Source organism: Cibotium barometz, chromosome 42 (genome assembly GCF_041138505.1).
Source record: "Cibotium barometz isolate CiBa-2024 chromosome 42, ASM4113850v1, whole genome shotgun sequence".
Taxonomy (NCBI): Eukaryota; Viridiplantae; Streptophyta; class Polypodiopsida; order Cyatheales; family Cibotiaceae; genus Cibotium; species Cibotium barometz.
In genome coordinates this window covers 32036347-32048089 of record NC_141087.1, presented here as the reverse complement: position 1 = coordinate 32048089, position 11743 = coordinate 32036347, and the positions used below count along the sequence as shown (strand labels likewise).

Below are 11743 nucleotides of genomic sequence, written 5' to 3'. Positions count from 1 at the left end.
ACATGTCCAACCTGTAAATCGCATGGCTTAGAGTATCAAATACCACGGTGATGTCTCCGGTCGTGAACTGTACACCTGTCATATCAACAAATATGACCATTAGGTCTGCCTAGTAATGGCAAAGACTAACATTGGTAGAGCAAATGACACCTCTCATTAACAAATATGACCATTAGGCCTACCCTAGCAATAGAAGAGACTGACATCAAGAGCTTTTTAATGCCTAGCACACCGGTCATCAACAAATATGACCATTAGGTCTGCCCTAGCAATGGCACAGATTAACATTTCTAGGGCACACATCATCAACAAATATAATCACTAGGCTTCCCCTAACAATGGTAGAGACTGACATCAAGATCTTTTTAATACCTAGTACACAAACAAGACTTTTGAAAGAGTGGTTGTCTCACCATTTTCAACAATGAGCATAACCTTACCAACTTCTTTCACTAGATATAAGGAGTTGTTTGCACATATGACTATGCCTCCTTGAGGACCAGACTCAAGAAAGAAAAATAACTCACACAAAGAAGTAATGTGCTTGCTAGCACTACTATATCAAAATACCAAACATATTGATCTATCATTGACATCTATACATCATGGACAAAAGGGTCATAACTACAGTGCACAATGAGAATGCCCAATCATCATGTGTATAATTCATTGACTCCTCCTTTTCAGCACTTAGTGCTAATATATCAGAGCCACTTCCATGCGTGAATCTTTCTTCTTCTCGTTCTCTATCCTTTTATAACAGCTTGGCTTCCAACAACAATTGCATTTATGTTTCTTCTTAGGCTTATCACCCCCCTTTCTCGACATCCTATTGCGAGGATTGGACTGATTCTTTCTTTGGCCTGTAGCCACTTTGAGAGAGGATATCTTTTTACCTTTTTGACCGCCGGCAATGAATGCCTGACTCTTTCTTTTTCTCCTTCTCCAGTCTTTTGCTACATTCGTTGATATAATGGCATGTCTTCTGACAATGGTTGCATTTGCCTTTCTTGTGCTTATCACCCCTCTTCTTGGCATCCTTGCCGAAGACTGGACTGATTCTTCTTTTTTCTTGTAACCACTTTGAGAGAAGGATTTGCCTTTACCTTTTTGACCGACAGTGAATGCTTCATCTCCCACACACACATTAGTTTAGTTTTACCAAGATTTCTCTTCTTGCAATCACCTCATTAAATGTAAAGACATTGGGATTATCATTCGGATGCAAACCCCTACTAGTATAAATCTGGTAAAGCTGTGTGAATAGTAGACAACAATGAACTGTCCAGAAGGCCTCATCAATACATGCAAGCTCTTTGAACTCATCCATGAAGTCTCCCTCATTTATATACTCGAACTCTAATTGCTTGCACAAGTAGGCCACACGTATCTCATTACGCACCCGGTAAAGGCATCAAAAGTACATCCCAAGTCTACTTTGATAGTTTTACATGAGCAATATAAGGAATAATGTCCCTTTTCACAAAAAGTACCACAAATGCATGTGCATGTATATTCTTACCATTCCACCTAGCTTGTTCCGATGTGAGGTGTGCAAAGACAGATGCCACAGTTATATCTGAACTAGTCTCACCATCTAAAGTACATGTACTATCCAATGCTGAGACAGGATATGCCTCAATGTCAATAACAACATTCCAAGACCCTTCAATAACCAACCAAACCAAGTAGTAAGCTTATCCTCAACAAAAAGCATCCAAAATACATCACTGCCACCGATTTTAGCTTGCAAATAACGAAACTCTAACACAAAATACAAATATTCCAACAGCCTGCAGTACTATCAATGCTCACTGAATACAAGCGAGATGGCTACTAGTAAATCACTGATGACGAAAACACCTACAAAGTCTATAAAAAATGTGTGAGTATAGAGTGTAAAATGTTACTAGTAGTAAGGATGCAAAAGTCCATGACAATGGTGATGGTGATGATGATGGTGAAGCTATTGATGATGAGCTCAAAGATGCAATGTCGATGACAACCGTAGAACAGTTATGGTGTATGCACATAATGTCTGTATACCACATTTATGTTGTTGCACTGTAGAAATCTAAAATTGAACAAAGTTCAAATTAACGCTCCCTCGAGACATATACGGATATCTCTTGCAGCTTGGAATGAGCCCCAAAATGCACCCGAAACAACTTAAAAGTCACAAAATTTTACCTCAACCTTGTTATTAGCACACTAAAGCATATACCTTCTCCACCTTTGAGAGGATAGTACAACCTAAGAAAATTAGAAGAGTAGCTCAAGGACGTGATGAGGAGTGCAAACGATAGAGGTGAGAGTCAAGAGAGAACCTACTCTAATACCAATTGTTAGAATGGGGACAAAGGTAGCAAAACACATATACACATGTACCAAGTACACAAAGATAGAAAAAAGCACCACTCGGAGGAGGATGAGTGAAGTACCAAGTGAAGTGACATAATAAGGTCACACACTCTCATGAGAGTGTTCGGGAGAAAAAAATCCTAAGTCCACTATTAGCGTACATCCACACATCACCACCATATAAATGGCTACAGAAGGCTCTAGAAACATTGTTATTATGCACAATAGCACCATAGTCCTCACGATAGTCATACTATAAGCATTTCCTCTATACACTTTCCTTGACATATATGCCCGGTTCCTCGTGTTTACAATGGGCCCAAAATGGACAGCATCAGATCAGTTACAGCTTGTTTCACACTTCTCAAAATCCTTCCTTTAGAAGCTATCCATGCAACGCCATCATGGAAGGTTAGTGACCATGATATTTATTTTACTTGTATGAGAATGTATAAATGCTTTTGTTCATATGCCAGATCTCTCGTCAACCAAACCCGTTGCAACAACATGTCCCATCATTGAAATTATGAACACAGTAAGCATCTGTTACATAAATTTCTCGCCTCTCAACCTTTGATAATACCTTTGCAAAATTGTGGCAGTCCACACACATGCGAAGGTTCTTTGCCACTCGAATTGTCATGCCACTTGGCAAAGAAAGAAGCCCAAAAGCCATGGCCAGCTTTTCAGAATGCCCAAAAAGTGCCTCTTCCTTCTCCTTATCAGATATGGAATCCATAACCAGATCCAGTTGTGGCTTATACCCTTCATCCCACATTTGAGAGCTCAAAACTTTAAGCTTTTCTCGAACAACTTCAATTCTAGGATGTACATTATCCCCCACTCTAAAATCATGCACCCTATTATCTATCTCAATAAACGCCTTAGCAGGCTTTTTCCACACATTTGCATGTTTCCTCATCTGTTCAACATTTTCAGCATCACATAACATGCCAGCATCAGCATACATACTCGACATAAGCACAAACCCTGTGGCACTTGCATCTTGAACTGTTACCAACTGCTCGAAGCAATGTCTTCCTAGACCGGTGTCACCATGCTTCTTACAAGAGCCAAGCAATGATGTCCACCCTACAATATTGGATTGAAAAGGAAGCGTTTCAAGTAAGTCTTCTGCTTCTCTCAAATGGCCTCCTCTGCCAAGAAGATCAACCAAAGAGTTCTGATGATCAAGTGACAGCTCTACTCTATGCTCATCTCTCATTTTCCTAAACTGAGCACACCCTTCTTCTACAAGTCCAGCACGACTGCAAGCTGAGAGAAGGCATAGAAATGTCACACCATTTGGCTCCACGCCTTTTCTAAGCATAGTCTCCAAATATTTCAATGCCATAGCATAGTTGTTATGCTGTGCATAACCTGCAATCAATGCACTCCAGGTCACGACATCATGTTTCGGCAATCTGTCGAATACCATGTCTGCCACTGCAAGACACCCACAATTGGCATACATGTCAATGAGAGAACTCCCAATGAATAGATGTGATTCAAGCCCACATTCAACAATCTGTGTGTGAATCAGCTTGCCCTGCTCTAAAGCTGCTACACTTGAACATGCTTTCAGAAGACAAGCATACGTAACACGGTTTGGATCCACATGAGCTTTTTGCATCTGCTCAAAAAGTTGGAGAGCGTTTTGCCCTTGCCCATGCAAAGTATACCCCTCCATTAGTGCACTCCAAGTGATCACGTCTCGCTCGGACATATTGTCAAAAACCGTATGTGCATCCTCTAAGCTTGCACACTTGCTATACATGTCAATAAGGATGTTGCCAACAACCAGATCCAGCTCCATCCCACTTTCAATTATGTGCATATGGATCTGTTTGCCCTGCTCTAGAGCTGCTATATTAGAACAAGCTTGCAGTAAAGAAACAAGCATGACCTTGTCTGGTTTCAGACCCTCACTTTGCATCTGCTGAAAAAGTTGCAGTGCCACTTGACCATGCCCTTGTTGGGCATACCCTCCAATCAGGGCACTCCAAGTGACTAAGTTGCGCACTGGCAGTCTGTCAAAAAGCAGGCGAGCATCTTCAAGTTTCCCACACTTGGCATACATGTCAATGAGGGTGCTACTGATAAACAAATCAATTTTGACCCCCGTCTCCATGAGATGTGTGTGTATCTGTTTGCCCTCTTCAAGAGCTGATATGCTCGAGCAGGCTTTCAAAAGATGAACATACGTGAGATTATCTGGCTGCAGACCCTCCTGTTCCATCTGCTGACATAGCTGGAGGGCCTCCTCACCTTGCCCATGGTCAACATAACCGGCAATCAATGCACTCCATGTAACCACATCTCGCCTTGGTAACCTGTTAAACACCATTTCTGCATTACCCAAGCTCCCACAATTTGCATACATGTGAATAAGGGTATTTCCCACGAAAGCATCTGATTCTAGTCCAACTTCAACAATGTGGATATGTGTTGTCGTGCCCTGAACTAAATCATTTACACTAGCGCAGGACTTCAAAACAGCCGCAAAAACATGTCCATCTGGTTCCAGGTGTGCCTTCTGCATCAGCTGATACAGATCGATAGCCTCCACCGGCTGTCCAAGTTTGGCATGGGCTGAAATGATTGCACTCCACACAAACACATTTGGTTTAAAAATTTTGTCGAATACTTCATTTGCTTCAGCTAATCTCTCAAATAGAGCAAACATACGGATGAGCCAGCATCCCAAAAATGAACCTGAGGCAAATCTACCTCTTCCAATAAGTAAGGACAATTCTTTCCCAATTGCCAAGTCTTTCTCTTCCATGCATCTCTGAAGCAGAGTAAAGAAAATCTCTGAGGGAACAAGAATTCCTTGCTGCTCCATGCTAGTGACAGCTTGAAGAGCATCACTGAGCCGCCCATCAACACATAATTTACTGAAAGACCCAGAAGACACAGGAGCCATAAACATATCATCATTTCCTGCCTTTTATCCTGCATGATTGAAACAAAATAGAAGCCATATGGTATGGTTCAAAATGCAGGGTACTAAAGAGAATAACTTAATATGGCTAACTATTTGCCACTCATGGGGTGCAGCCATGGAACCATAAGTGTTTGAGCCTCCATGCATGTGTGACTATCGCCGCAAAGGTGTTGAAGCATGGATGTGTGCATGTGTGCAGGCGTGCTGGGGGTACCTGAGATGCTTGGAATCAAATGCATCAAGGCCTGTGCATATCACCTCAATGCCCATGGAAGGGATTGATTTGAGCCATGGATATGCCATTGATGGCAAATCAAAGCCGTCCATGCCAGTGCCCATGAGACTGGGAGGAATATATGTGTAAGCAGCCGTAGGTCTCTCCTTGGAGCGTGCCTCCCTCTTTTCCTCATCAAATTGGCTACCTTGCTGCTGCTGCTGCTGTTGCAGGGCAGAGAGCTCCGATTCCAAATTCAAAGCAGGGCACGCCCCCTTGTGCATATACTCTTTGTTAATCTGTAACAAAAGAAAGGCAAAACACACACACACACACACACACACGAAAGAGTCATCTACCGAGTAAATGTAGAACTTTTAGTAGAGATATGCACCCATACTTACTGTTCTAAGATTTCTTCTGTTGTGGGCACTGCCTGCTGTGGGCTTCTTGCAATTCTCTGCAGATGGAAAACCATGGTCCTCATATTCGAAAGGAGCACTTTGGGCCCTGGGAATGCATATGCAGAGGCTGCTGCACTGTGGCCGGCGAGGCGGAGTTGCATCAACGATAGTTTGGATATGGGAGCTCCCAGGCTTGCAGGAAAGCTGAGAAAAAGCCATTGGCGTCTCGCACCCAGTAAGGTACAGATTAGAATATCACTCCCAATAGAAAAAGGAAAAAAAACCTGCACAAAAAGCTTACAAATCAACCTAACCCAAGATTAAATTTAATTAAAACAATTGGCAGAAAAATATCATATTATATAAGATGGCCATGCTATCCTTTTACAAAAGCATGACCTCCCCATACCTTGCATCAAATTATAGAGTTGAGTGCCTAAAATTCCACATTTACAGGCTCCTCTAATTAAATAGACCACACCATTTTGACCCCAACATTTAAGTAATGTAAAGTTAAGATTAGTCTCATGAGCAATTCTAACCGATCTGCCATGTAGCCAATGAGCACAATAAAGTGGTCAATGAAAGATTTTCCTAGCCCATTGAGATACCTTACTCAGAGGACTTGGTCGTTTGGCGTGCCCATCTCTTGGGCCTTCCAAGGCAATGCCTTAAGGAAGTAGTGAAATCGTCTCTATGACTGGGGACGACGAAGCTAATGACAAAAGCGTTTCTCTGTTCAAGTCTCAGAATGAGCCTGCTCGTCTCTAACCTCGGCTCGAAAAACAAAAACAAAAAAAGCAATGTAAAATCTACCTAGCCCATTTAGAGCCAGAAAGCTCTCATATTAGATCACTTTTAGAAGCACTAAAACGTATCTTCATTGGGAGAGTGGAGGCACATATTAATACTTTCCAAAGAGAGCATTTGATGGTTGTATGGAAGACCACCTTGGGAGGTAAGTCTACTCTCCATAACCTAGTGCCAAGTGGGAAATTGTTCAAACCTTAACAAATAGATATGCTAGTCATGAGTGGAAGTGGACATCATAGGGGAAATCCACTAAGCCATCTCCAATATTTAAGCCATGCATTTGGGTTACTATTAATGTTAAAATTGAGTGTAGCCAACTTTATAGAAGTATTTGTGCTCCATCCCTCTCAAATCTACAAAACCATACATTACAATGAGAACTTGATCCATGTCCATCCATCCCAAATGTGGGCTACCCCACACACCTTGTACAAGTTGTACACTTCACATAATCTCGCTCCTTGACATTTTGTAAGGCCTTTTTTTTTGGGGGGGGAGGGGATAGAGAAATACTTAAAAGAGTTCTCTGATGTTTAACTAAAAACTTCATGAAAGGCAAACTTGAACTTTTAAGAGTTGCCAATGTAAAGTATTTGTTCCTCTGGTTCAAATCTTCACATCACTTTGCCAAAATAATCAACTTGAAAATGAGAGGCAAAGAGAGAGACCATGAAGGTTTTTTTTGAAGCAACATGTGACCAACAACTTACCCTATCTAGCCTTAGCATGTTGCACCAAATTTAACATATTTTTATCAACTTGAAAATGAGAGAAAAGGCGAGACACCATCAAGGTTTATTATGCAGCAACATAGTGGCCCAACAACTTACTGTATCTAGCCTTAGTATGTCACACTAAATTTAACATTCAACCTAGCATCATGTTTAATCCTAGACTAGGTCCACACAAAAAAAAAGTGATTATGGCACTAAAGCTACCTATGCACAATTGATACCGGGGGCAGCAAACACAATGATTAAGGTTCAAGGGAATGAAGCAATTAGGATTGCTTGCATTGTGGTCGAATGCATAAGTGATTAGGATACCATTATAATTTCGCAGATCGCCCATAATCTAACCAATCTGATACTGAAATTGGCTACCAAGGTGGAGTACTACTTACATGATATAAAACTCTATAGAATGGTGTTGTCCAAAAAAAATGATAGTGTTAAATGTGAGATTATACCTTGAATTCTATCTTAAATGACTCGTAAGGATGAGCAGGTTCAAATTTTTCATGGTTTCTTAGGACAAGGTGTAGATCATTTGATTGCTTGCACATAAAGGAAACATTTGTATCCTAATGGTAGTTTATATATACAAACTCCTAACTTAGGCTGATTTCCAAGGTGTTTTAGCAAGATAATGAAACAAATCCAAGTGAATGCCAAGGGTCAAAGTGTTTAGAAAGTAGCCAATGGAACAAATCCAAGTGAATGCCAAGGGGAACCTTCTAGTGATTTCATTAGTTTGTCATATAATATCAAAGAGATCATTCTTTTAGTCTAAGATTGTTGAGATTTACTATAATAATTTCTTAAATTGAAGCCTACTATATAATCATTCTATGTTTTGAAGGACATGCTTGTATTTACAAATGATTAGGAGTCTTTTTGTAGTTCGCTAGAACTATCTCCCCTTGATGCATCTAGTGAACGATTACCTTGTTGGGATCAAGAACTTTAAACGAGCTTGAAATCTAGTTGAGATTGTTGAGCTCGGCTTCAATTCCTTGTGTTGAAGTGGAGACAAAGGTAGCAACACACACACAGATGTAGCAAGTAAGCAAAGATTGTAGAGCTCAGCTTCAATTCCTTGTGTTGAAGTGGAGACAATGGTAGCAACGCACACATAGATGTAACAAAGTAAGCAAAGATACAAAGAAGGATAACACTCAAAGTAGATTGATGAGGATGAGTGAAGTACAAGTGAAGTGATATGATAAGGTCACTCAAAAAACATCCTGAGGAGGGAAAACATGGCTCAACCCATTATTAGTCTATATCCACATATCACCACCATATAAATGGTTATGAATATCCCCTGTAATGATGTGAACATGTATAGGGATCGTGTGGCTAATCAATCCCCAAATGGTAATAAGCCTAAAGCTTTGCAAAAAGCTTCTAGCTTCGTTCATGAGAGAGACTTCGTGAACATATATGCCTCTCATGAGAGAGAGAGACTTCGAGAACATATATGCCTCATTGTCGTGTGTAGATACATAAGCTATGTTAATCTCTTGTACAATGAGCCGCTCCCTGACATAATGATAATGGACCTCAATGTGTTTTGTGTGAGCATGAAACATTGGATTCCTCGTAGCAATAGCCAATGCACTCTAGCTATCAGTGAAGATGTGTTAAATTTGCAGCAATGTGAGCTATGTTGGATCAAATGCTAGAATCAACATAATTAGAAAAGAGATTAGACGATAATTAAGACGACGTGAGCAATTAACTGATAGCTTAATGTAGGCATGGATAATCAAAAACCACCAAATTCTCATTAGGCCAATGCCTCAATTTATAGGGTTTACATCCAAGCATCTAATCCCACTGATCTCTCCTTGATTCACTCCACCTCTTTTGCTTAATTCTCTCCACCTCTTCCTAAAATATCTCCACACCTCCTAAATCTCCTCATGCTACCCTTTATTCTCTCCCAGTAGATACTTCTCACCTTTTCACAGCTTCTCTCACATTTACAGATTCTCTTTTATAGCCTCTTGCTAAGGGCTTGTTCCCCCACACACCCTATTCACTTGTATATTTTAACACCTCCCCTCAAGTGAATAATCCTAGCACACCTGGACCCTATACCAAGTTTCCCTCTTACTTGGTAGTCCGCAACCACTGCCTCAAGTCCCTAAACTCATAGTCCTTTTGACACTCTCTCTCTCTATGTGTCCAAGGCTACTACAAGTGCCCGTGACCTTGACTAAAGTGCTCACACATACATCTACCACATGGCCTACATCATCGGTGGCTCAGAGGTGGTTTTACTTTGTTGTTGGGGCAGGTTACATTGGGTTGTGGGGTTTCTCTCTCTCTCTCTCTCTCTCTCTCTCAGAAAAGATGATTTGACTCCACTTCCTTAGGAGCCTCCATGAAGTTTGCCGATGTCGTTCCTTCTCCACTGGGTTTGCTGTAGCAGTCTCTTGCCATGTGTCGTGGCTTTCCACAGTTGTGGCAAGTGAAGGTCCTTCCTCCTACTCTGCCTCTTTCTCTTCCTCGTCCTCGTCCTCGAGAAAATCCTCCTCGGGTGAAGAATGCTTTTTCTTCTCCTGCTGTTGAGTCCAGCCATTTCTTCTCTTTGACCCTGGTCTCTTGCTCTAGTAGAGCTCCTTCTATCTCGTGCAGCTTCAATCCAAGTACATTCTTTAATGTTGCTACAATGTTTTCATATTCACCTTTGTCCACACTCTTCAAAAGCACTGCTAGTGCCTCATCATCTTCTACCTTTTTTCCAATGGGGCTGACAGTTGTTGCTTAATGCTTTTAAATTTGTTCAAGTGTGTGATTAAAGGTTCACTTTCCTTCATATCCAGTTTGTAGAATTGCATTAACAGATTTATCTTTGAATTTTTTGCTTGAGTGCCAAATAATTTATTGAGTTCATCCCGTGCATCTTTTGCCCATTGTATCCCTATGATGTGATGAATGATTTCATCATTTAAACTGAGTGCAATAAGTCTTAATGCTTTCTCATTCCTGCTCTTCCACTCATTTTCCCCTCTTACCTCTAGGCATTCATCTCTTCCCTCAACTAGCCCCCATGAGCAGATTTTTCCTCATGAGCAGATACATGGTTTTTGTCTGCCATGTGTAAAACTGCTCCCCATTAAATTTGGCTATCTCTTGTGCCGTACTCATGATAATGTGAAGGGGGTCTTACCTCTTGATCCAATTTCAAGATTCAAGGGCAGTGTCTACCCTTTTACAACTCAATCTGGTGTTTAAGTGATGATTACTACAGATTTATCAGCATAAATTCACCAGAAATTATATTAAACCAAGGGTAACAAATCTGTACGGAATGGTTGGAGTATCAAACCGTCTCCGAATCGCAATCTGAAGTTATAGGGATCTGTATCAGATACCCAATGGTTAATTTGAACCCTCAATTGCACCAAAATACAGTGATTAATACTGATTAATCACTCAATGGTTAATTTGAACCCTCAATTGCACCAAAATACAGTGATTAATACTGATTAATTTCATTGATTAGCAAATTAATTCTTTGTTTTGTGTCCAGAAAACAAAGTATGCGGGAGTCTAGATCTGGGGCCTTAGAGTTCAAATGAGCTCAAATCCTTTCAAGGCCATCAATACCAATTAGTCTAGTAGAGTATTAAGCCAAGAAACACAAGACTTGACCAAACATTGAATGCTTAATCTTTGTTTTACCAAAGTCACCTGCAGATTTGATGAAGAGCTTGGATCTCACTGTAGACTTGATCAAATCAAAAATTGTCTTCACTAGCTTGTAGAGCACCCTTGAAAACCCCTAGGGCCAAGAGGAATTAGAGCCATTCCATCTAGTGTAGACAAGATCTCCAATTCTCCTCAGAAAAAAAGGCGCGAGTGATTTAGCAAAAATCTGCACTTGTAGAAGGCGGTTTGGCGATTCGTGTGAATGGGCTGAAGCGTAAGGCTTGTGGCTATATGTGGCTAAAGTGGTTTGAGCCAATTTTATGTATGAAGGGAGAGAGAGCTCCTCCACCAGCTAGGGGTACAGAGGCTAATTGAAAAAGAGGTTAAAAAACTTAATTATCTACTAATCCTAATTAGCTAAGTGATTAGCAAGATAATGGGCTCATAAACTTGATGGATTCTAGGCTAGGCTCTAATACCATATTAAATATGCAGCAATGTGATGAGCGATGAGCTATGGTGGATCAAATGCTAGAATCAACATCATTAGAAAAGAGATTAGATGATAAATTAAGACATGATTAGTGAGCAATTAATTGATAGCTTAATGTAGGCATGGATA

At 40.7% G+C, this 11743-nt stretch overlaps 1 protein-coding gene across 7 annotated transcripts; it reads right to left on the bottom strand.

Annotated features, from left to right (window-relative positions):
* Window positions 1–2488: 2488 nt before the first annotated feature.
* LOC147614381 (pentatricopeptide repeat-containing protein At3g12770-like) lies at window positions 2489–6258 on the bottom strand. Of its 7 annotated transcripts, XM_086780928.1 has the most exons (4): window positions 5927–6258; window positions 5523–5821; window positions 5092–5258; window positions 2489–4953 (listed from the first exon to the last, which is right to left on the bottom strand). In XM_086780928.1, exons 1-4 carry the CDS (start codon window positions 6143–6145, stop codon window positions 2846–2848), a joined length of 2793 nt encoding a protein of 930 aa, XP_086637054.1. In that variant the 5' UTR covers window positions 6146–6258; the 3' UTR covers window positions 2489–2845. The 7 variants fall into 7 exon arrangements, with proteins under 7 accessions (XP_086637054.1, XP_086637053.1, XP_086637056.1 ...); XM_086780927.1 differs by having other exon boundaries at window positions 2489–5258; XM_086780930.1 differs by having other exon boundaries at window positions 2489–5316; window positions 5927–6254.
* Between the last annotated feature and the right edge of the window lie 5485 nt (window positions 6259–11743).